Source organism: Athene cunicularia (assembly GCF_003259725.1).
Source record: "Athene cunicularia isolate RWA chromosome 1 unlocalized genomic scaffold, athCun1 chr1_part2, whole genome shotgun sequence".
Taxonomy (NCBI): domain Eukaryota; kingdom Metazoa; phylum Chordata; class Aves; order Strigiformes; family Strigidae; genus Athene; species Athene cunicularia.
Window position 1 is genome coordinate 41591448 of NW_020799092.1, and position 26096 is coordinate 41617543.

The 26096-nt window shown below is 37.5% G+C and overlaps 1 protein-coding gene across 10 annotated transcripts in view; it reads left to right on the top strand.

Annotated features, from left to right (window-relative positions):
* Nucleotides 1-26096, top strand: part of KCNC2 (potassium voltage-gated channel subfamily C member 2) — a 101088-nt gene that overhangs the window by 18535 nt on the left and 56457 nt on the right. Inside the window, exon 1 of one of the 10 annotated variants that reach the window (XM_026867386.1) lies at nucleotides 9399-9455. The exons of the other annotated variants lie outside the window; for them this stretch is intronic. Within the exon in view, the coding sequence (XP_026723187.1) occupies nucleotides 9414-9455 (42 nt within the window). The 5' untranslated portion in view covers nucleotides 9399-9413. Of the gene's footprint in view, nucleotides 1-9398; nucleotides 9456-26096 lie in introns of those variants that run through there. 10 annotated transcript variants of the gene reach the window in all.

The following is a 26096-nucleotide window of genomic DNA, read 5'->3' on the forward strand; positions in this document are numbered from 1 at the left end:
AGTTATATAGGCCAAGGTGATTAAAAATAGCTGAGAGATGCATACTTTTGGACAGAGTAAAGCCCCTTTTGAGTGTTTTGAATATAATTCTGCTATATGTGTGACTGAAATAGGCATTTGCGCACTCTGTTTCACTGGGATACATTTGTTTTTACATAAGCTGTACTACTGAGAAATAAGCAATGTGAGAAGTTGAAGAAGAGTGAATCGTATTTGTGGCCTAAATGCAGAATTGGCACTGATTTAACTGTTTGCTCAAGCTGATTTACCTAAATCTGTAGCAAGCTTGTATGACCATGGTTCAATCAGGTTAAGAGTGCCCAGTACTCATTTAGCTTGGTTTGGCTTCCAAACCAATTTTCCCACACTTAACGCACCAGGGGCTAACTCTGACATAAATAAGTCAATCTGCAAAATAGTTTCGCTCAATTGGCGCAATTTCTGTGTGATTTCTGTATAGGCCACCTGTGGTATTAAGGTGTTCAGACTCTCATGAGTTATTCTAGGAAACCACTGTTGTACGCCTAGAGCTATCAGTTTTGATCCTGAATCCTCGATATCTCTGAAATATGCTTGCTTTCAGAATGCAATGCTTATTTTTTTGAAATTAAAGTATCTGAGTGAAATCAGATTGAACTGAGACTTGGCTATTCAGATACTTGCTTCTGAGCCACTCAGTGCCTGCGTTTAGTATTTTTCCGCTCCTACTCCTTGCCTTGGTCTCTTTCAGCTGTAAATCCCCTCTAAGCACAGATTTACGTACACACATGTACACAGATTTTTGACTTGTGCATGTTTCAGATTTCATGGCAGGAGCCCTGGTGTCGGTTAGGGGCTCCCCTACTTGTTACTGCAGTAGATAGTAATGAGTTCCCAATGCAGTCTGCTGCCAAGGTTGTGACCTCATCTAAGTCAAGCACAGATTAGAGAGCTTGAATGTTTTTTTTTTAGGAAGTTAGTAAAATCATCAATTCCATTCTAGCATGCTCTTGAGATGTGCTGTGGCTGCATGAACCCTGTTGGGGCAGACCTCTAAATCTGTTACTTCAACATTAGTGATTTCTGTTCCTTCCAGCACACCCCAGTTTCTGTCCAAGCCAGGAAGCAGAGGCTGGGGTGGCTGTGCTGGATGGGAGGTTTGATGTGAAGCTGGCATGTGTTCAGAATCAGCAGTGAAATTCTTGTGTTAATAGTGGACTTGTGTTTTTGCTGTGAGTTGCGTGCAGAAGGATCAAGGGGTGAGGTCTGTTTGTCCGCTGCCATGTGAGGCAGTGAGAGCGGTACTGAAGTAGCTGGCAGGTGCAGCCTTCTTTGTATCTTTCAGGCCTTTTTTTTTGGTGATGGAATAAGAGACATACCAGAGCATTAGCCACATTTAAAGCTGTTTTTCTACATGAAACAACAGACAGCAATCACAATCAAAATGGAGGCCAGCATGTTTCCATTTTAAAAAGTATGCAAATAGCCTCTCTTCAAAGGGAGAGTAAAGCAGGGGCTCAGCAGGAAGCCTCAGACGAGGCTGCAGTAGGCTCAGCAGTGCTGAAGTGATGTTCGAGTGGAAAGCAGTATGTGCCTGTGCATCGTCATGGTAGCTCTGTTAGTTTCTTTTTACTTTATGAAGCTAGACAAATTCCATAACTGTAAATTCTACTTTTGATGTTTTAATTTTTGATAGGAGAAGAAACTATTGGGACTGAATTTTGCCTGTTGTCCTCTTCTTCATTAAACACCTCCTTTCTGCTGCTATACACCCTATTCATTTTGAGGAAATTAATGCAGCAGCCCTCAGTGTTGGGTGGGGTAGGAGGTTATACAGTTGCAGATTTTATATAATTTGCTCAGTCTCTGTCTCCCTGGGGAATGGGAACCCCAGACCTTCTCAAGATCTTGTTGTCAGTGTACATAATAGACCGGTGCTTTCTTGTATGGGAGATGCTTTCATACACAATATGTAGCCTTTAAATGCAGAAATTACAGTAAAAGGCACCTATTAAAATTGTACAGCTAGCACTGTGAATTAGGGAATACTAAATTTAAGCAATTGGCAGTAACATCATCCTTATGCGTATGTTTAAGATGCAAGATTGTAGTGCTGGTTCAGACTGTTCACCTAGTCAGTGAAAGCTGTTGCTACCTCCACAGTTTGTTCACCAAACCCTATCGCTTGGTATAGACGTGCTGGTATGTCATGTCCTTATCTTTCCTCGAAAACTTTCTAATGAATTCAGTTTCTGTAGATCAGGTAGTCTGGTGTAATCAAAAGCAGGGATCCCAGTGTGGACTGTGAATTGCTTTCGTTTGGGACCACTGTGTTTTGTTTTGTTCTAAGAGGGTTTCCCTTTCTCTGGATTATATCTATTCCACCTCTGTGGAAAGTGAAAATATTTTTGTAAATTTGAAAGCTATTGAGAAGGATAGTATTTTTATAGGGTATATTTGAAAGAAACAGATTCAGACATTAGATGAAGGATAACATGGTGATGCTGTAAAGACCACCTTGGCTTCCTCACTGCATGCTAAGCTACCTTCTCAACACTGGTGTGGGCATCACTGTGATGTGTATCCATCCAAACTGACTTTTTGTTCAGTATGACTAATGCATGCAGTGGTCCAAATGGGCTGTTTACTGGAATGGAATGTTCAGCAGTGGTAAAGAGGCTAAGAACAAATACAGACTTTCTGTTAAGGCCAAGAACTACACTAAAAATATTGCCAAAATAAATAAAATAGTATGGAAAAACTGCTTCTGAGGGACAGCTGCCGATTTGCTATTTTGTTTTTCCAGGAGCTGAAAGCCAACTCCATTTGCTCAACTGCAGTTAATGGCTTCACCCATTTGAGAGGAAACTGTCTTGTAATGCACTAGAAAGAGAATGATTGTTTGACTGAATGTCTTTGGAAATGTTATAAATAAAAAAAAAAATTGCTTTAGATTTCAAAGCCACAGGCCTTGCCAGTGGGACTCTAACCTGGTCATGTAACGTGTAGCTACTTGGTATCACTTAGATGTATTTAGTTTCATACTTGTATTATAGTTTCCAGCAAATGAAAAAGGTGGTGAGAATGAGAAATTTTGCCACTTTACTGGGAGGTGAGTGCTTATGTGGTGCATTACCTGGTACTGATATTTCTTTAATTAAGCTTGTTCCTAAATGTTGTAGAATTTATGACATTTTCAATGTTTGTAACCACTGTAGGATCTGATGTAGAAGAGAAATTAGTGTTTCATAATTTTGACCTCTGAGGACATACAGACTTCCAAGGTTTGGCTGTTGCAGAGCTTAGGTTTGATTCTGGATCCAAAGTGATGTTTTGTTTAGTCTGGAGCCAGGCAAAGTAAACAAGAACTTTAAGAGGCATGAGCTTTCTCATTTACCTCAGTGAATGCTGAAGCCAGGTTCTGACCATATGAGTGCCAACATCATTAACCCTTTAACTGATGAACACATTTAAAAAAAAAAAATCTTATTTTTCTGGTTATTTATGTAAACTTGTAAAAAAAATTGGGAAGTCTGTTAACTTGAAAAGATTGTACCTTAAGGGCTAAGACTCAAACTAAATATTCAGATAGACTGCTACCATTAAAGGTAATGTTTTCATTAATTTGAGTGTGAAATTATGAAGATAATACTATAGAGCTTATATGACTTCTGTGTTGTGGTTTGTAAGGTTTTGTTGGTTTTCTGTAAAACATATTACAGAAAATGTCTTTATTCTTAGGCACAAAAGCTGTATGTTCAATTCCTGTATAAATATTTCCAAATGATTCCCTTTCAGTGTTACCTAACACAAAGACAGAAAAAAATGGAAAATAAAAACCACCTATTCATATTAGCCTGTCCCCTAAATACATTGCAGTACTCCCTAGTGAACTCATCCAAACCTCTGCCCCTTGAGCTTTACCAGTGTGCTTCTGCCCTCCTCTTCCTAGTGCACCCCTTCTGAGAGGCTCTCCCATGCGGCCAACAACAAAGTTCCTCCTCAGAGTGAGTTAGTGGCTGTCACCCAGGAACAGGAATAGGCGATGTTGCTTTTCTTCCTAGGGTGTTTGCGTGAATGGCTAAGTCAGACCAGCATTTGCTGCATAATGCAGCATTTGCTGCATAAATTCCTGTTGAGTTTTATCTTTTTTTTTCATTGGTTGTATTGGTCGAATTCTCAAGTGCCCCTAAACTGCTCTGAATTGATGACTGATAACAACATGTTTGGGGAAAGAAGGAAAAACAGGGAAGAAGCCAATGACTTACTGTGATCAATTCTTCTAGGTATGCAAGTGTAGCTTTTATATTATGGAACAAAGATAAAAAGATGTGGACTAATGGAGACAGTCCAGATGACCAAAATGGTCAGAAATTTAGAAATGGTGGCCTATGTGAAAGAATAAAGGACCTAATGTTGTTTGTGCTAGGGAACAGAATAATGGAGAAAGACATAGGGGACTTCAGATAGTCTGCTACAAAGAACAGAGTAAGCTTTTCCAGTGTCCATACCAAAGAGACCAAAATGTAATAGGATTAAATTGGAGGTGAAAAGATTTAGTATAGATTTCGTTTAGTTTTGGTTCAGTTCAGTGCTTTGATTTGGCCAGAACAGATGCTGATGAGACTGAGCTGAAGCCATAAGCATGAAACATCAAGCCTTACTTTGCTTCTGTCTCTTTGCATCTTTCCAAATTCTATGGATTTGTGAACTGTCTTTAGGATTAAAAATTCAAATTGTACTTCTGTAGTTGGAGAGTTGTAGATTAACAAGCAATTGCCTTGGATGAGATCATCCGTACTTTATTCCCATCCATGATTGTTTTATGTTTTGTTCTTAACTGCAATACTACTTTGTAAGAGTTTTTTAAAGTGTAGAAATTGTTAATATTTAGGAGATGATCTATTTATAGTCACAGAAATTTGGGAAATATGTATTTGCCAGTGGATTGTGATTATAGACTTGTAGAACAGGAGAGTGGTCTCAGTTTATAGGTTAAATTTTTGTGTAATCCTGATTAATTTTTTTTGCAGGCATTCTTACTCCATGTTGTTGTCATTCTGTATAGCTGCTAAAAGCACCAAGTGAGAAAAATAGTTCCCTGAGACAGGTGTGTTGGGAGCTAAGAGAATTGTAAAATCAGGTAATGTAGACTGGAGCTATTTTGTATTTATATTTAAACCACTGTGTAACAAAAGGAATGATAAAGAGAGCAGTAGTCCACTAGGAATTGCTGTCTGAAAAGTTGCAGCATTTTTGCTCTACAGCCTCTATTTGCAGTCATGAATTTCTGCTCCACAATTTCTATTCATGAAGCTTCTATTCATGAAGCAAGGTTTATTTATTTTTTTTTTTTACAAGTAGTCTGTGAAAGGTGATTAAGAAGGTGCCAGATCCCATTGTTTTGACCACATCAAACCCAGAGTCATAATTTATGATTTCTGTCCCACAAACCAAGATTTACAATCCTCTCCTACATAAAAGAAGATGCCAGCCAATATGTACCTCTGTATCTATGCTCCATCTGAAAGATTTACACTAGTTTATAAATAATCCAGTGAGGTATCTGAATAAGCTCAGGGAAAACAGAAATATTTATAGTGTGTGCTTCATCTTTATTGAGAGACCTGTCTTTTTCTCATGGAAAATGGTGGCAAGATTTTCACCTGAAACAAGATATAAAAATAGAATTTGAAACACTAGAAAATAATAATAAAAAACTTCTGGAATACCCTCCGAAACCTTGAACTTAACCAGATTTTATCTTCCATATATGTTATATTCATTCAACTGTTTCTCCTGAATTTATCATGCCTTCTGGTGTTGTGTTTTTTCATGTTTGTGCTTATGCTGGTAAGTGTCTGTTTAATGCACATCCATGCTTTTCTGAGTCAGGGCTGTAATATTTTCCTGTAGTGTGTGTGTTTCGTATGTGAAAGTCCATTCAGATGCATGAAAAACAGCTGAAATGCTGGGCAATATTTATTACTTGGCCAATAATAAATTTGTCCAAACTGCATCTTAGAGGAGATAGAGACTATTCATAAATTTTCTTGTTGTTGTTGTATAATTCAGATATAGCGAAGGAGAAATCATGGTAAGGGGCAGCATTTTTAAGGTGCTAATTTTTTTTTTTTTATCAGCTGTTAATTCTGAAATGTCATTTTCATAGAAATCTCATTAAAATTAGAAAAAATGATGATATTTTTAAATATTTCAATGTTGAGGAAAAAAAAATATCCCCATGACAAAAAAAAAAAAACAGAAAAATGTCCATTATGGACATTTTAGTAGTTCAGGGTGTTCCTCAAACAGAGAAGTCCATTATTTTTATTGCTCAAGTGACTGTCCCTGGTTAGACATTTAAGGTCTTCTGGGGAAGTGAGAAGAAAACAGGCAGAATTTAGAGCTCTCCGGAGGAGTCTTAAGATTATCAGCATTAAAGGCCAAAACACCCTGGATGTCAAACACCCAAAGCAGAACTGACAGACTGCTCAGGTCAGAAAAGACGGTGTTGTGTGCTCAGGCTGCCTGAAACGTGTACTGGTACGTCAGAGCCGTGTGCGCTCTGGCAGCAGTTGTCTGGAGAAGGTTCATTAATTTCAGAATAATAGTTGTCCTGTGGCTCAGCATTTCAGCAGAAGTAAGAGATATGCAAGGAGTTTAAAAAAAAAAACCCCCAAACTGGTGTGCTTGGTGGTACTGATGAGTTGATTAAATCTGAGGCTCAAGTAGAGCCCGTTTTTAGAAAAATATAGTAGATAGGTTTTCTTATATAAACATGAATATCTTCTATCAAAAGCCTGTGTAAATAGAGGTAGTGAGTTTTTATGAACATTTGCTGACTTTTTAAGATAGTTCATTATGCAGAAATATGTCTCTTCTGCTCATTTTAAAGTTTGGACATTAGACTTAATTGATTAATAAGGAGACATGGGTAATAGGCTGTTATTAATGTGCATAACTTAATAAGATGAGCTTTGTTCTGCTGAATTAATGAGTGAATTGTAACAGAAATGGCCCAGTCACCAGAGGAATGGAACAGAATTTCTTTGCAGACAAGGTATAAATAAATATTACTAATTTAGATTACTTTTAAATTTTACTGAAACATAAAAGCAAGTGGAGAAGAATGATAGAAGTTTCAGTGTGAGAAATCACAACAGTTAACTTCTCCATAACAGCAACTGTTCTGAATTAATTTAGTATGACTGTATGCCGGCAAAGGAAGGACTTTTCTCTTAAGTGAAGAAAGAAGTATCATCCTTAGGTGCACCACTGGAAAAAACCAAAAAAAGCTTTAAAAGACATCTCTGCAAGGGAAATCAGTTGCTTTTGCTCTGCTATTTGGGATGCCTACTCAAAATTTCTTCTTCTATGGTCCTGTAATTTGTGCCATGATACATCTTCTTTACACTGCAAGCAAGATGTGAGTGTAAATGTTGTTGTCCAGGTGTTACTGAGCTGTTGTACAAGTGTGTAGGCTTGTCCCTGGCCCTGTGAATGTCAGCTGTCCTGTGGGGGCTGAGTTATCTGGTGCCAGAGGTGTGAGATTCTGCTGTCAAGTCCCATCTGGCTGGTGCGATGTCAACTTGCAGACCTGCATGAGTCTTTTTCCTCTTCTAGAGAACATTGTAGACCTACTCATGTGTAGAAAGGGACTTTCCCATACATGGGAGAGCTGGGAACTTCATCCTACATGCTCCTTCTCTGCACATAGTACAAAGTCTTTTGCACAGCACTCAGTTTTGACTTGTCTCCATTGGTGAAGCTAATCAGTCCCAATCCCATTTGCAAGGTTTAAATGACTGTTTCAATTTAAAAACTCAAAAGCAGGAGAGGTGTACTTTCAGTTAAATGGGAATTGCTCACCAAGATGGGAAAGTTATAAACCAGTCAGAAATTTAGGACTGTTCTTTGCAAGAGTAGGTACCAGTTGCAGGAAGGTAAGTTTCGAGGAGAAAAAGAGCTTGTACAACTTCCTGGCAGCCTTATAGAAGAGGAGTGTACTTCTGCTGTGCATGTTACCTGTACGAGGAGCCCTTTTGCATAATTATGAAACAAAGGGTGTGTTGTGTGAAGGAACAACCACCAAAAAAAATCCTTAATTAAAATTTTATTCTAGCACTAACAGATTTTTTTGTTTGCAGTCCTTATGCATTATGCTCAGTGCTGTTTCCCAGTCACTGTAGTATGAAGTGAAATGTGAGTTAACTCAGTTCAGTTTGACGTGGCAATGAAGATGGACAGAGTTTGAGGTGAAGGCCTTTTGTACAGGAACAGCAGCAGGCACATATACCCACAGTGCAAGCTGGTTTTGTTATTAATATTTTTGCTCACAGGACTGTCAAGGTTAACCGTCTCCAGCATATGTTTTACCAGGAGTGTAAGTTTCTGATGCTGCTGGAAGGTTTTCATCTGAGAGAAGCAGCAGTATGTTTCTCGGGCATTCACGATGTTATAGAACAGTGTCCTTTCAGAGCAGTGCTGTTAAAGGGAGGAAGAAATGCTGAAGTAATGAAAGCTTGTGTCTTAAATGTTTGAGGTTAAAAAGTTATTTGAAAGATCAAAGCAGCAAATAATGAAAAAGGGAGGAAAAAACCCTGAAAATACCAAACCTGCTCTGGCAATTACGTGACTGGAAATGCTGATTTCTCAAATCAGCCCAGAGTTAAGCAGTGGCAGAATTGTTTTGGCAGTTATGTAGAAATTGTCATGATAGCTTCAGTGTGATCATTCAGCTTGTGGTCTTTTGCCTGGGGCTTTGAAACATGGTCATTATGTCCTCTTTTCTTCACTGATTCCTCTGCCTTAGAAAATAATGATTGGCCAGGTAAATCGCAGTGGTGAAGGAGGTGAGGAGTGACCCACACAAGGACCTTTTGAACTAACTCTCCAGAATATGCATCATTGAGGGACTTTTTAAGGTAACAGTTGTGGTTTATGTTAAGAAGATAAGGAGACTTCTTCAGTGGAGAATGGGGTATAGTACCTGTGGTGAGCAAAGAGGTACGAAGAGTAGTTAGAAAATCCATGTGTGGCAGAAAGGGCACAATGGGGCACCTCTGCTCTCTCTTCTGTCCACCCCAGGACTAACAAGCAGTTCCCGGCAGGTTTGTTAGGAATGATAGACTGAATCTGCCTTATAGCATTTCTAGTATGATGATGAACTAGCTCTGTTTTTGGAAGAATCTCATTTTGCATTGGTGAATAACTGCTATGTGTGCAGCCAATAGCTTTAGGCAAAAGTTTGTTCGGGTTTTTTTTAGTAGTAGAGAAGGTGGTTTACTCTATATGTATTTCAGCATGTATGCAAGGTGATCGTTCTTTTGATTGTGACCCACTGGCATTACAACCATTTAAAGAATACCAGGACATCTAATGGGCGAGTGGGAGAAGTGCTAGACAGATCTTCCAATCCCAGGGAAACCAGGATGGTCATCACAGGAAATGGTTTTTTGAAGAGGTCTGCCAAGGTAAAAGCAGTTCTAGCTTATCTTACTATTTCTAATACAAAGCACAACTTGAAACAGCATTATTTTATGCCCATCTCTTCTACATACAAACTCCACTTGTCATAAAACAATGGAAGCCAGAATAAGAATTTTCTTAATCTGTATTATATTTGGGACAGATAGTGAGTGAATAAAACAAAAAGAGATGCGAAAATGCATATTTTTTTTTTTAGATTCACTCTGTTTTTATCTACTTGGCTTTCTATCAGTAAAATATGTTTGTATGAATAACAGTTTTCTTACCCAGATTTTTAGTGACTTCAAAACAAATTGGCTACTAATAACAGGAATAGAATTTGGCAAATGTCTACCCCAACTCAGTAATAACATTTGTTAAATCTCTTTTTCTTTGCTATAATATGGTAGAGCTAGTAATCTGAGTATATTTTCTATTCAATAGAGAGTGATAACTACTATAATTATTAATGCAATGCCAGTCACTTAAACATGTGGTATTCAGTATGAATAATAGTCTTTCTTTTAAAACAATTTTCACTCCTACGGTAATAATTTCATTACTTCATGTCATGTTATTATTAAATGGCATATACCTAAATGCTCTTCAGAAAAGATACTGCTGACTCTTTCAAATTAGTTTTTGATCTAATTAAACTTACACCATAACAGATCAGGCATTTGTGGATTTTCAAATTATTATTATTTTTTAAATAGTAGATGAAGTGGCACTGGAACAGAGAGAGATAGAAATGCAAGCTGCTGTGACATATTTGATCAATCACACGGAATCTTTTTTCCTTGGGGAAATGTTAAATGCAGAATGCCAAGTGTCTCAGGACACAACTGAAAATTAAAACTGCGACATTTGAATGTGTCACTGGTCAGATGGGATGCCACAGAGGTTGATGAGGCAAAGTAAGAACATCTGACATGTTGAAGCCAATGGGAGTATTGTAATGGGTAAAAAGGTAGGAGAAACCCCCAGAGCCTTTTAAGTTTCCATTAGCAGGCAAGTAGTGCGTTTAGGTCCAAACATAGGAGTACTGCATGCCTCCTGTTGATGTAGGAGTGAATGATCTGGTCTTCCTCATACACATACACTCACACACTGTGAAACATGCCAAAAGAGTACCACCCCCTATGAAATTGCAGGAGGGGTCACATTGTGTGTGATGTATGTTTTATTTGTTTGTGTTATGAATGCAGCATGACCTTCTGATTTGTGGTAGCTGTATTTTTTAGCTCTTGATCAGATATATATACTGGGAACAAATTTGCATTTTTCAAAACTGAAATCTTTGAGAAGAAAACGTTAGAGGAATGAAACTGTGGATCTAGCTGTATTCACAGCTCCAGAGTTAAGAGAAGTATCAACTCATTGTCTTTATCCTACGTGCAATGAATAAAACTGCTATCACGTGAAACTTCCTTTATTCCAAAAGCAGAATTGAATGATACTCTGGCTTCATGTTGCTGAAGTTCTCCATGGTTCAGAGCTGTCGTTTTCAAAGGAGAAAAACTATATGCCAAATTGTATTGCATGCCAATAATGTTTCAACTCATTAAACTGCTTTGTGATTCCTGTTTGACAGATGTCAATAGTCAAATATATCACCCATCTTGTAAACTGCTTTAAACTGGGTTTAATGAACAGTGGTGTAGTTCAGTAGAGCAATTCTCATTTATACCACAGTAGAAGTTCACTTTTTTGCTTTACTGGATGCATCATAAAGCTATTATTACTATTTCTTATTTCAGGATTTTTTTCTTCAGTATTGCTATCCTAACCTTTATTAAAAAAGCCCCAGTTTTGTATGCAAGAATTCCATGGCTTTACTTAAATAAATATTCATATCCTTAGTTTTCTGCTTGCAGATCAGACATTGAAAAGTATTTGCTTCTTTTGCCTATTCAGTGGAAAGTTGGCTTGTGAGAATTTTTTAATTTTGTGAGGGAAAAGGAAATTGTTATAATATTTTACACCAAAATAAAGTGCATGAGAGCCTGTTGTTTAAGAGTTTGGCGTGAGGTTTTGCTGGGCATATCTGGAAAGCTTTAACAGTGAGTCTAATGTGGGATGGAAGCCAATATGTAGTCCTGTTCATGTGACTGAACAATTCTAGGTTTAGTATCAACTTCCTGTTAAATGTCCCGTCACAACTGATGGAAGTATTTACTAGAGCTGATTAGGATTTTGATTTCACGCTCTTATCTTAATAGTTCCTTGTATAGTTTGATGATACAGTAAGTCTTTTCCCATACTATTTTATTTCTTAATAGTTAAAGTCTAAGCCACATTTATTTTCTTTTCATTTCCCTTGCATAGAACAGCCCCAGTCAAGAGCATGAAGATGCTTCTAAGTCAGAGTCAACCAAAAGGCTTGTTTACTGGCTTCATTATTTAGGGTAGAAGAAGAATCTGAGTTGGTCACACACACACAAAAGATAATAAATATTAGGTCATCGGTGACCCCAAGAAATTCCAGCAGAATCAGAGAATGATTGAGGTAGGAGGGGGGCTTCTGGAGATCGTCTAATCCAACACCTGCTTAAGCAGGGCCACCTAGACCTGGTTGCTCAGTACTGTGTCCAGTTGGATTTTGAATATCTCCAAGAATAGAGACTCCACAACCTCTCTGGGCAACCAGTGCTTGACCATCCTGTAGTAAAACACATTTTTTCTTGCATTTAAATGTCATTTCCTTTATTCCGACTTTACGCCAGTTCCTCTTATCCTGTCTCTGGGTACATACGATAAGAGTCTGGCTTATGTCTTTTTCATTTTCTCTGGTGCATAGCTGAGCTGGGTCAGCTCTAACCTTTGCTTGAATCATCATGATAAACCTGCATCAAACTGTTTGTATGGAGAGGCTTAAAGCATTAAGGTACAGATCTCCTTGATTTTTCAAAGACCATATGGGAAAACTGTATTCTTAGTATTCCATTTGGTGTGGTTTGTTAATGTTGCATTTTGATGAGTTTTCAGTATTTAAATTATTGCTCATTTGATTAAAAAAAAGCAACATTGACTATAGTGGAAGAAAGGTAAATTTCTGTTTTAGAGGAAAACAGCACATTCTTATTCACATATTACCTTCTGCTGTCTGTTAGAAGTCGCCTTTAGCTTGGTGAATAAAATTAATACGCATTTCTAAAACAATGTATTTCTACAGTGTCACTTTCGAGGCAGAAAAAATCGATAGCACAGAATGGGCCCTTAATGAGGGTCTAAATGATTGTATTGTCACGTACAGGTGAATTTACTGCTAAAAATGTACAAGACAAGCAACTGGTGTTAGTTTTCAGTCAGGGGGACAGGGCCATATTCTACTTTTCTGCAAGGAAGAAATACAGCACAGAAAAGAAAAAGTCCAGATGTTTACTTCACAAGATAGGGAAGACTCTTACTTATCTTGCCTACCATGCCAAAGGGTGAGACCATTTTTCTCCATTAAAACTTGTGTAGCCTTCATGGATTCGTAATTGCTTACTCTCTGAGCAATGCATGTGAGATCTCCTGTTTGACAGTGGCAAATGTTTCAGTAAATCTCTGTGAACTATGAGCAGGGCCCATTATTGATAGAAACCCAGCTTGGATTAATAAGAAGTATTTGTGTTTATAGTTTCTTCAGTGCTGAGACATTTCCCTGTTACGTAGAAAATTTTAATGATTTGAAGCAGACTGGCCCCAGAGACTGCAAGTGGCTGTTGCCTAAGCTCGTGTCTCCTGATGGCTTGTGTTTGGCGTCTTTTGTGACCTTCAGAAAATCATATTGTCAACATCTTTTTTTTTTTTTTTGTGTTGGTATTATTAACTCTACCACTACTCTCTGCCATTGTTCCTGAACTACTAAAAGTAGTGCTTATTTAGTTATCACAGTGCTACTTGTGGCCTCAGTAATTCAGGATGTATCAGCACGTCCATTGCAGGTCCGGGTTTACAGGATATAACCATGCTAAATACATTCTTTCTACTTTGAAAAATGATCAACACGGTATGATAGCAATGAGATTTGATTTCAGTTAATTTGTTTTAATGGAAAGCTCTTGAGAGTGAGAGAGATTGGCTTTGGCTTGGATTCAAAGCCTGCTCGCTTCCCACAGATTGCTGTGTTGCTTGACCCCAGCCAATGGCCCCAGCCTTCCCAGGATCATCTCTCCTCTGGAAGGCTTTGCATTATGGTGAAAGGAAAAAGGGATGCAAGTGAGGGATTTCCTCCTGTGAGTGCTTAGGTTAAGAGCAACAGCCTTAGCTTCATCTATACTAAATGTCAAATTTGAATCCAGTTTTGTGGAAAATAAACAGTGTGTCATTAAGACATTTAAACACAACGATTGCCAATTTGGACAGTTCATGTTCTCTACTAAAAGAAAAATATTTACTCATGAAATGGCTCTTCTATATCTCCAACAGCAATATGAATAAATTCACGTACTTTTTCAGATAAGTAGAAATCATAGCTTGATTATTACTTAAAGAGAAAAAGGAGAATTAGATAGAAGATTAGTTTCCAGTATCATGGTCAGCTGATTTTAAGCCTGCAGATTTGTGTATGAGCATGAGCCTTTGTATATATAATTTTTTTGCTGTCCTAATGGGACATACATGCTTTGAGGTGACTACTTCTTGAGAAGAACATGTACACTCAGACTGTCCAAGAGTTAAGGCAGCAGGACATCAGCTTCTGCAGTTGTCCTGCAAGAAGTCTGCAGACTTTGCCTGTGGTGAGTAATTACAGTTCTGGGACATAAAAATTCACTTTCTTCAGCAGCTGCAGAATATATGATTAGGTATCGTGGCATTGCCTTCGATTATAACCACTCTGATTGCTGAGCCTGAAAATCTGGTCCTTTTAACTGCCTGCTGTTTGATTATGCCTCTCTGTCAGGATTTGGGATTACAGGAAATGGCTCCTGAGGACAGAAGTACCAGAAGCAGATTGAAAACTGCCCTTACACTTCAAGATATACTCCCTGTGTCAGGTCAGGACTGTATGTGTATGTGCTGAGGGGAGAATGAAAATTTTCAAGGCGTTCCTTGAGTACCTGCTCATCTGGGAGTAGTTGGGGATCTCTCACGAGGAGGACAGCCATGAGTGGGAGTGCTTAAGGAGTAACGCTCAGGAAGGGTGGGTGGAAGGAGAAACTAAATCCTTGTCTTCCTTTGTTCGACCACTGTTTTTATTCATTTCAACTTTTTCATAGATTCTAAGGGTAAAATTGGTGTTGATGTAGGCTAGTTTAGGCTTTGCTGTAACTAGGAGAACTCATGTTATTCAATAATAAAGATGAAGAACTCTAAGGTAGATCTTGGTAAATTATGAGTGGAACGGGATGACAAGGTTGCTAGAAATTGAACCAACTAATATGTGTCTGTGTGTGTCCAGCTTTGTGATATCCCCAGAGGAGATGTGGTTGGCATTGACAGAGTTCATTTGTACCCTTTTTGTATGAAACACCCCACATCTTACTGGGATTGTCTCCTGAGCTTCCATTATATATCCTGTCTTCTCAGGGTGTTTTTTTTTTTTCTCCTTTTTTATTCTCTTTTTTTCTTTTTGAAGCATACAAGAGTGGCTGCAAGTAGGTAGGTAGGAGAAACTGGTGGGATCTGCTGATGCTGTGAGAAGTACTTGATGTGTCATCGATCCCTGGATGGTTTGTCATGTTCACATGCTCAGACCTGTCACCAGTTTTACAGCTAGGGGAGAATTCTCACCCAGGTTTGGAAGTCAAGAGTGGGTTGGTCTGTTATAATTTTAATTCCATTGCAGAATGGGGCTTGGGCCACTTTCTTGGAGCTTTAGGTCTCTTCTGTTACAGAAATGTAAGGTACTTTTGTCTGGGAAGGGATTTGTTTTGTTTTAGATAGTGTTGTAAAGTGCTTGTTAGCAGCAATGTGTGGTTGCTTTTTTAAAAAATAAAATAAAAATCTATTGTCTACTTGCTTGCAATAGTAATACTTGCCTACTTGGCCTATGAGGGATTAGACATGATGATGCTGGTAATGTGTTCTGTTTCCGTGTTCCTGTGAATAGAGGCTGAATAAGTGAGCCTGGCATTTTCATCTTCTGAGTGTTTGATTTTTATGACATAACAATTTAAATGTATTTCCTTATGAGAATATTGCTTTATGCAAATTGTTTTTTGAAAAATACTGACTAGAAAAATATCTTATTCTTTACAGTTATTAAAAATAGCAACTTTCACATGTAGGAAATATCTACAAAGATAATACAAAACGTACTTTTTTCCGTCAGTGTGGAATATTTGTATTTTTCCTTTTGTATTTTACCTTTTTATATCAATGTATTTATTAGGGAGTAATAACATTGAAAGATGAAACATTTACCTTGGGTCTTACATTTAAAGAAAACAAAATATAAAAGCAACAGGCATGTGCTTCAACAGTTGTTCTATTAGCTACATTTCAGTCACTCATGAAATGTATCCCTGAAAAAACGTTTTAATCCTGATGTGGATCTCCTTCAAAAAAAAAGTAAATCTCTATAAATTAAATTGATTTAATATTCAGTCCTTTTTAAACATTGCAAATTTACTTTGTGCTGAGGTAGTGCACAAATATTGCACCTTCTCACTCAATAGGTCTTTTATTCAAACATATTAGCAGATTTCTGTGAACTTCTGTTGCCACTGCAGAGGCTGCAGCTGTCATGAAGAGCTGAATAATGATTGTTCTTTCATGTACATCAGCAAAGGAATTGTTTATCCAAACGGTATTTATCAGTTGTCTGTGAGCTGTGGGAGTGTTTATCATATAAACACATTTTCTCTTTTTAAAAGACATGAAAAACTGCTTCAAAATCTTCTGAATGGAGCACTGGTCCAGGCTGTGTTTGGAAATAAAGCTGCTGCCTTCAGAAAGTTTGGAATATTGTCTAATTACCTACCATACTGTCTGACTTGCAACTATAAAACTCCTGGAAACCAACATCTTTCATACCGTCAGAGGTATAGGAGGCAGCATCACAATAGCTCTTGGGCTGAAAAAGAAGTGTGCTGTGATCTGACTTGTATTTGCATGGGTTGTATATGCAAATGTCTTGGGAAGGGTCTGAAGGCTATTCCATCCTTGGGGCAGAGATCAGTCTGGACATTGATAGGATGACCAGTTTATTGAAAGAACTTACCATGGGATTTTATGTATGGATAGACAGTAAAGTGAGAAGTAAATTTTCTCCTGTATTCCTTGTACAATTGAAATTCTCATCAGAAGTAAGATGAAGATTCTTTAATTTTGCAGACTAAAGGGTTGCTAAACTTCTTAGCTTAAATTTTCTCCCATGGTTTTTATTTTCTGCTTTACAAGTTTTATTTTCTTTTAAAGAGATGCTTTCTTTAGTTGCATTTTGCTCTGCTGTCTGACATGAATTCTGCCTTTTTTAGCAGTGTTTCTGCCTGAATTGGAAGAAAAGATAAAATTCTTCCACCTTATTTGCCTGTTTTCCATGTGATAGAATGCTTTTTTGTGAGAGATATTGGCAAGGAACTGAGATGAAGAAAGCTGTGAAATACATGAAAATCCTAAAAGCATCATATAAAAAATTGAATGTCTAAATGTATAAAGCTCACGCAGCATATCATCCTACTACATTTTTAACAGTTTTTCCTGAGCAGTAGGCATCTAGTGTTGGAAAGTTCATTAATATTTTATTACTTGAGATGGCAAGTAACCATGTAACAAACATACAAGACCTACATTTTAAATTTTGTTTATTCCTTTTTTTTTTTTTATTTTTGTTTTCATATGGGTGAATCAGCCTTTCATCTTCTGCAAACCTAAAATTATTCCTATCAGCTTAGTAGTACTCATTGCTGAGGGCAGACCTCATCAGCTGGAGGTTCCCTTAGTGAAGAACTGAGCTAAGCAGCAGATCATGACTGTTTCTTTAGTCTTGGGGCAGTTTATGAAGGAAAAAAGAAGGGAGTTCTGAAATGATAATACTGAATGTCAAAATTAAAATATTGTTTGAACCGTTTCCGCTGCTGGGATCTGCAATGTTTTGTAACATTCTGAACTGAGGACAGAAGCGGAAACCTGGGATGATGGCAAATGGGCTTTTTGACAGAGCAACTAGCTGAAGAGAAACCATGTTTGTCTTAGTTCTGGTAGTCAGACTGTTGTAGTTCTGCTAGAGCAAAGAGGGAAGAAAAACATGATTTACAGGTAGAAATAATACCTTTTCTTAGATCAGAAGACATAGATGGAAGAAATAGGCAAAGCTTTGGCTGTGTAAGCCCTCGTTCAGACGAGAAACAGAAAAAACAGATTGTGTAGATCATCTAGACGACTCAGAGAAAAAGATTCTTCCTACCTGTGATGCAGAGCATGCTGTTTGATCTGGAGGAGTTAAACCTTAAGCTGATAAAAATTGCTGACATACAGATTTTTCAAGTCTGCAGGTATGTTAGGGGGAGTGTGCGATCATTTTTGTCTGGGCAATTATTTTGTCACCATGCTGGAATTTCTTATACTGCTTGACAGGTATCTGTTCAAATTATTATAATGCAGTTTTAAAATACCATTTTATGGCTTTTTCCCCCCAAGGACTCTTGAGAGCTTCGGTTGCCCTCTGCCCTAATTTTTTTTTAAAGTTTATTTTTCTTTCCGTTCTTCCTCCCTCTTTCATAAATCTGCTTAGCTTACATCTCACTCTCATTTTTCTTGTTAATCACAGTTCTTTTTTCGGTGGCACGATGTCAGGAAAGTTAATGGAACATGCCAGTACAGGTTCCCCAGATGTCGTATCACATGCATGATATCTAGAACAGAAGAAATGATCTGTATGCATTGTAGCTGGAAGCAGAGGAAAGGAAAGCCTTCAGCAGCTGCCAGCATTTATTTAGTACAGATGCTGAGACCAGGTAGTCATTCTGCAACTGTAGTTCTTGAGGTGGCCAGCAGATCTTTTGTAAAGGACCAGCAACTGAATAACTTTTTTAAAAAAATGGAAATCCTAGTAACGGATAATCAAATTCCAAAGTGGTCCCTTGGAGTAGAACACATATGCAGTAGGAGTGCCGAGAGCACCTGAGCTGGTGGAAGGGGGCAGAAACCAATGGAAAAGAGACAGTTTACACCAGCTGAAGATTTATCATACGTCTGTGTTTTATTTCTGTGAATCCTCTCATGTATGATAGTATTCTAAGTGTGTTATTCCTGTAAATCAGAAGGAGAGAGAAGACAAAACACCTAGAAAACATGTACAATAAAACAATATTTACTGTATACTTAAGAAATGTTCAGGATAGTTTGTGACTTATGTGTAATAAAATGTAATGTATATAATAAAATGTTTACATGTGCAGCAGTGTGGAGAGGAGAGAAGGTTTTGTCACAGCCTGTAAAAGAGAATGTATTGTTGAACTTCGGAGCAGGAAGCTCATTGAGCGTGCTTCAATTCGCATGATCTAAAAAGAAGGCTGTACAATGGGGTCTGGGCTTGCCTCCCTTTAAACGACTTTTGCTTTGCAGATCTACCTGTGAAATTAAGCATTGCACTTACTTACAAAGATGTAAAGTTACTGCATATTCCCATTTGCACTCTTTTTTTTTTTTTTTTTTTTTTTTTTTTTTTTTGTGTACATATCTTTCTTGCAAGGGTGGTTGTGAGGATTAAATGCTATGGCATGGCATCATAAGATGTACTGGAACTCCCTGAGTCCTCCTTCAGTTTTTCAAGTCCCGATTGCATTTATTTTTTCACATAAGCCTGAAACTGCTGCAAATCTTCAAAGTCTTTAGGCTTTTCTCTCAGCGTATGTTTATACCAATAGAGAACCACTGAGTACTTCATTACATTCTTGCCCCCTAATCAGCACTGACTGAAGGTAAAACAGATGGAGTTTGTTTGCTTATGAATTATGCAAAATGATAGTTTATTAAGTTCCTGCATTTTAATAGACAAGTGAGCTAATGGTATGTGGGTATTACACAGTATGTAGCTGTGTAGATGGACTACAATTGCTTCAGTTCACTAACTATGCTTTCAAGTACACCTGTTCTCCATTGTGGTTTTCAGCTGGAAAATCTGCTATCTGGAATCAGATCAGGTTTTGAACAAAAAATGAATGGCTCTAAACTTAGGTCAAAACACTTTTTTCAGCCAAAAGAATGCACTTATTTCACAGAACTTGACAGCAGAAATAACTATCTGTTGAGAAATATAAAGATAATTAGTAAAGAGTTTCATATTGCATGCTAATGGATGATGAAAGCTGAAAATGAGGGAAGTATGTGAAGTGTATTGGCACTACTTTAATTTTGCAGAATGCATTTAATCAGAACCTGATTTGGCTTGAAACAGCTTTGTTGAAATTCCATTTTTTATGTTCTGAGAGACAAAATATAAATCTTCAATGACTCTTTTAACTTAAAGGGAATGAACTGGAAAAGATAGGAAGCATCGGATGACAGGTGTGTTATTTGGCTATTGCCTAACTTTGTTTACATTATTCACAGTCAGAAGATGGACTTCTCATCTTACTTTTTTTTATAGCTGGACAAAGTTTGATGGAAGATTCTTTAAAAAAATCAACTCCTATTTAGTTTTGAAAGACACTGTGCCAGTTTCATAATACTAGTGCAAAAGTACAAGAAACTGTATTGCAGGGTATCTGGTAGTTTAGAAAACAACAATAATTAAGGTGGGAGAATTAATCTTTTAAATTACTTTGAGTTTTCTTATAAACATGAAGAGCTTGTAGCCATGTAGGTAACTTACAAAAAAGAACTAGTATGTAAAGAGAAATAGGAATAGTACGTATTAGCAAAGTAATGTTTAGTGGTTAATTAAATTTTATAGTTCGTCGTCTTCTTGGTGTGGGATAGTCAAAACCTAAAAAGATGAGCCATAGTATGCCTTTATATACACTAGAGCCAGTGCATTGACCCCAGCGTGATTGCAGAGCTGTAACAAATGTTGAAACGTGATGTTAAGAGGTAGTCTGAATGACAGTTTCCTCCTCTGCTAAGGGCAAAGGCAGATTCCCTTTCCTGCAGACATCAAAGGTGACATTACAGCTACCCATGTGTTATCACCAGGATGGAGGTTATTGTGACAAAAGGATACTAGCTGCAAGGAAGAATTATTTAGCAGTTTTTCATACAGGTTCTCTAAAATTCTTTAGGAAGGTATTTAGAGCTAAGTTGAAAAACTTGGCTTTGAAATGAAATAAGGATGCTTACACTTTTTTTGTTTGTTTGTTTGTTTCCTGTGGGACTGGTAAACTGTAGGAGAGGACAAGTAGCAAGTAGCTTAGGGAAGAGTGTTAGCATTGAGCCACTCTGGTAGCTTCCAAAATAGTCAAGGATATATTTTACTAAGTTTTCAGTCACTACTTTGTGGAGATTACTGTTTCCTCTTGCTATTTTTATGCCAGGAAGTGTGATTTTAGGTGTTGATTTTGGTGTTTTGAAAACCTTTATTTTTTCCCCCCTTTAAAAGAGAAGTGTTTGACTGCTGATAATGCATGATGCATAAATGATGAGCACTGATGACAGCTGCTAATTCACATTTGTCATCATTATGTAAACTGCCGTCTGTCAGAAATGGTCACCATCCGACTAAAAAGCAGAAAAGCTCTGCTGAATATCAATTGTTAGGCTGGGCTGAGCTATGATGGAGCTGGAAAGATTGTCTTGTCGTAGACTCAACTTACTCCTTTTGCATTTGTTGCAAGGATTGGCTTTCAGATGAAATCAGCGTGCTTTGGCTGGGCAACATGCATGCCTTGCTTCTGGTACTGTGCTCCCAAATGAACATTCAGCAGTGAAAAACTAAGCTAATGATGTAAATTGTTTCAAACGTTGCCACTGACTGTGGATGCTTTTATATCATGTTCAGTGTGCAAGGCAGTGCTATATTTGGGAGAAGAGTTGGGACTACCTGGTTAGTGCTTTTCCAACGATACAGCTCTAAAATCCTGCAACCAACAGGCTCAGAAATAAGTAATGAAAGACTACTGTGGCCAAAATAGAAGGAAAAGAGTAACGAGTGATCTGAAACAGGACAACAGAACTCTCTTCTGCTTTGCAATACAGAATAGTTTGGAAACATTTATCTGAAGATACAGTATTTTTGTCCAGTTAGTAAGGGATTATATTTGAGAAAATTCCAGTTAAATATATTAAAACCCCCTAATGATAGTTATAAATTGTTGTACAGCCTCTTGCTGTTCAGGTGCTTTTTTGCAAGTTTATCTATTTTTATGTTACAGCTAAGTTAGCAGTAGTCTAAACCCATCAGGGTAATGTTGCACATTGGTCAGTATACACTAATACTGTAGTGATCTCTAGCTGAGAAAGCTCCTACTGCAAAAGGAATTTATTTTGTTCACAGGCTTTATGTTGCTGTAATGTTCAAAATTTTAAGTCAGAATTACTGATAGCCTGTGAGTATTGATTAAAAAAAATTTTTGAAACTTTCATTTTTTAAAATTTTTTTTCTCATGTCCTGTAAATCAGAGAGTCATTGCAGAATGATGGTGCCTGCCTCAGTGGTGCTGCAGTGCAGTGCATCAACAGGGCAGGAGACAAGTGAGGACTATATCTGTGTACTCTGCCTCTCCATGTTGACAGTGATGCAATATGATACATCCTGCTCTTGATCACAGGCCATTTAAAATGTGATTAGTGCATTTAGTCAAAACTAAAATATAAATAGAAAAGACCACCTATATAAAAATATTTGTTGTGTGTGATTTTTCCCCTGGAGTAATAAATTCACCAGTAAAAGGTTCCATGGAGTTTTGTGATTTTTATTTACTACTGTGCCACACTGTACTTTAGAAAAAAATAAGCTCTTTTCAGTTTTATGAAGCAGTAGAAGAATCTTTATTTGAACAATTTGTGGCCAGATGTCTCAGGTGATGGGTCAGGAAACAGTAATTGTAATTTCTAATGTGTTCTTAGGCTTACTTCATCAAATACTCAACATATCAGAATGAAAAATGTTTTTCATTGCAGTTTATGCTTGGTCTCAGTTAACCTGAGACTGCAGATTTTGCATTATAGGAGTTTGGAAGTACAAGGGCAGCAGTGTGGGGTCCACAGAGTTAGCCCTCTGGAGAACTAACGAATGTTTCGTTATGGTGCACCCAACGAGGTAATTCCAAGTATCGGCACACAACACTTCCAGTCTGTACACTGTAGTCGGCTCTGTACCCCACACCAGCAAACACCTACAGGGTTTTTTCCTCAAGACTGGCCTCCTCCTTAGCCTTCTCTCTGTTTTTAGCAGTAACACAGTCTTCCTTATCCATTCCTGCATTATTTATGTTTTGCTGCCAAGCACCACTTCTTGGTTCTTCTTAATCCACCTAGAAAATCTACTTTTTCTATCTTTTGCCTTCACTAGGAGGTAGAAGACTAGAAGTCAGCTATGTTTTCTTTCGCTATACTTTCTGCAAACCTCTTTACTCCTTTCCAAACTCAAGAAATCAGCTTCAGGAATAAAAAGGCCACCTATATTTTTGTCTGTTGGTGACTTACTTGTGACAGTAGCTGATCTAAACCATTGTGTTGGGTGTGATGCATTTTTAAATAGTCTATGGCTATTGTGATTATACTGTAATGCCTCTCCTTTGCAGTCTCTTTAGTCCTGCTAGCTTAGGGTTTAAGTTATGCTCAGCCTTAAATTCTGTATTGTCTTTGTTTATTTGGTTTGTTTCAAGGGATGCAGTCCTCTTATCTTGACATGAGTAAAGAGTTAAACTTCTAGTGGTTTCCTCTGGTTGGCACTGTGTGTGTCCGCTTCATGGAGAACCTTCAGAATTCGTAAGATCTTCATAAAGTATCCAGAGTATTTCTAGCCTGTTCAAAGACTTTTTCACTTGCTGTTTGCAAGGGATTTAGAATAAAGAGGTGGAAGAAACAGCTGAAATAGACATGTGACCCGTTTGTGATCTGCTGATGTAGTTAGCTGTTCTTGTGTGTCAAATGTGCAAGTACCTTCACTCCAACTGATTTTGTCACACTGAAGAAAAAATTAAATTTCCAGTACTTTTCCAATATTGTCTATTCTGTTCCAACACGTACAGTGGAGCAGCAGCTGCGTTTGTGTTATTTGTTTTCTTATTCTTTTGCCTTTTAATTTTCACCTGTGAACTGATTCGTAGGATTTGTTAAATCTTTCTGTAACATGACACAATTTGGTCTGATTCTAAGAAATTTTTAATCATGCATTTGCTGCTGAGATAAAATAAGCAAGGGGAAAAATGTAAAACTGCTTTGCGGAAATGAACCTTATTACAGCTTTGAGGAAATGACACTAATTAAAGCTGAGACAGACATTTTATTCAAATCCCTTCAGCTGTGCATAGCATATTGAAAATAATGTTGTGATAATTTATCATATTTAAACTCTTTAATGGACAGTTTGTGTAGAGAATTTATACTTAATTTCTGCATCATATATTCAGACTTCTGTGAACTTTGCACAAAGTAACTTGGAAAAGTGGCTTTAAACATCTATTTTGTGTCAAACTCCATGTGTGCTATTTCCATAGATGTTTCTGTTTGGCGGAATTCTGTCTCTTCCTCTCAAGAGCCAGAAAATTCGAGTTTGGATTTTGACATGAATACATATGATGTTCTGTAATGATCAATGATGTGTTTTTGCATGAGTAGAAGTGGAAAGGGAGCAAAGAGAAAGAAAAAAAATACATATACAATTGACTAGGTTTCAAGTTCTTGCATTTCACTTATGACTCTACCATCTGGAGACCTTCCAGATTTGGCAATTTGGAAGGGAAAACAAAGAAAAGAAAGAAAGAAAAAGAATACAGGTAAATATGAGCATACTTGCTCTAATTTCCTCCCATCTTAGGCATGATATGTTCCATTGAGCGGGAAAAGTTATGAGATCAGATGCTTTTGTTTATTTTCCCAGCATGGGAATACTTGGAAAGAAGAGCTGCTGTCTTTCCTTCCTTTGCAGTTCAGTTCCAGGAAGTCAATTGCATGTCAATTCTCATTCGCACAGTTTCTCCATCCCTCTCTTAAAACCAGCAATATATATTTTTTCAATAAGAAAAAAATATGGAATACACAGACAAAATACAGAATAGAAGATCTAAAGACTGACCCAGACATGTTCCATAATTAGCTCTTCCCTTTGTTCTGGTTAACAACGCCTCATTTTTTTCAGTCTTTTTTAATTGCAGCCTTTTTTAATGCCTTCTTTTCATTTACCAGCAAAGATGATGGTTTCTCTGAACACAGAGAATCAGTTCAGTTTTTCTGAACACAGTGACAATCAAAGAAACCCATAGCTGTAACCTGTGGTTGTATCACCTGTTATTTTTTCATTACAAATCCCTTTTTTTTTGTGGATTATATTTATATCGAAATTACTCCATAACTATATGTACTAAAGTAATTTACAGTGTACGGAAGGGGAAGTTTATCAGGCAGATCCCTTTCCCTAGGAAAAGGGAACTGTATTTTAAAAGGTTTATGCTTAAATGAGAAGCAAGTTACATGCATGAAATAGAATGAATGTAATGTGTACATACAAAAGATAGACAGTAATTGAAAAGATGCAAATAGAAATAAATCTTTGAAGATTCTGTCTTTTTTTAAGAAGTGTGAATTTTGTGATGGTAAGTAAGAGGTGGTTATTTTTAGACAGGAAATTAATGAATGCTATTTTCTGTGTCCTTTGTTGGTGTAGGGTCAGGGTTCCCAACTATGGAAAGCATATAACTAGCAGCATGAAGCCCTCCTTGAGGCAGCTTGTGAAAGCTGCCTGAGCAGATAACTGATATCTTGTGCTAAGTTTGAAAATCTTTGACACAAGCCATGTAGGCTGAACTAAAATCCTTTCAGGTGAGGAGAAGGGTGACTTTCTGCCCTATCTCCTGAATGCATACAGAGAGTTTGACTGAGTTTTTGACAGTGAAAAATCATGGTATATTGTCAAGTAGTATAGACAAAATGGGGAAACAAGCTTTTTTTCCTGTGGCAAACTTTTTTTTTTTCAAATATATTTTTGTTAGCTGCAGGAAAAATACCAAAACAACTACAACAAAATACTACAGAGCTAAAGATATCAACTACAAGAAACACTTTCCTGACTGATCTACATTCTGCTACAGATTTAATCCCTTCTTGCAAGAATATTTTCATAGACGCTTTATAAGAACAGCTTCCCCTGTACGGGTACTGAGCTGGAGAAGGCGGCTGACCACATACCTGACTGGCAACTCTTAACAAACTCAGATTAGTGAAGGGGTGAGTTGTTGTCATCATCTTGATCTGTAAGACAAAATTTGTTGGAGCTTAACAGGTTGTTGAAAAAAGCCTATGCATAGCAGTAGATAACTTATTTTCAGTTTTCAGTGTTGGAGATGCACTGAGATTTCTAAGATCGTTCAGAGATAATAGCATAGATTAATAGCATCACGCACAAATGTTTCAAAGGGATGCACAAAGCCTAGGGGGATGCTTAGAGTTGCTGCTGTGTGTGATTGCAGAAGAAAGTCATGGAGCTTCCACACTTCAAAAGTCAGGGCATGAAAAAGTTCAAGCAGCCCACACAAATTCACATCCCCCCTTCTGCTTGTCCATTACCGTGCATATAATTGTTCAATCAGTTTCATTTCTTCAGGGCATTTCCTTTA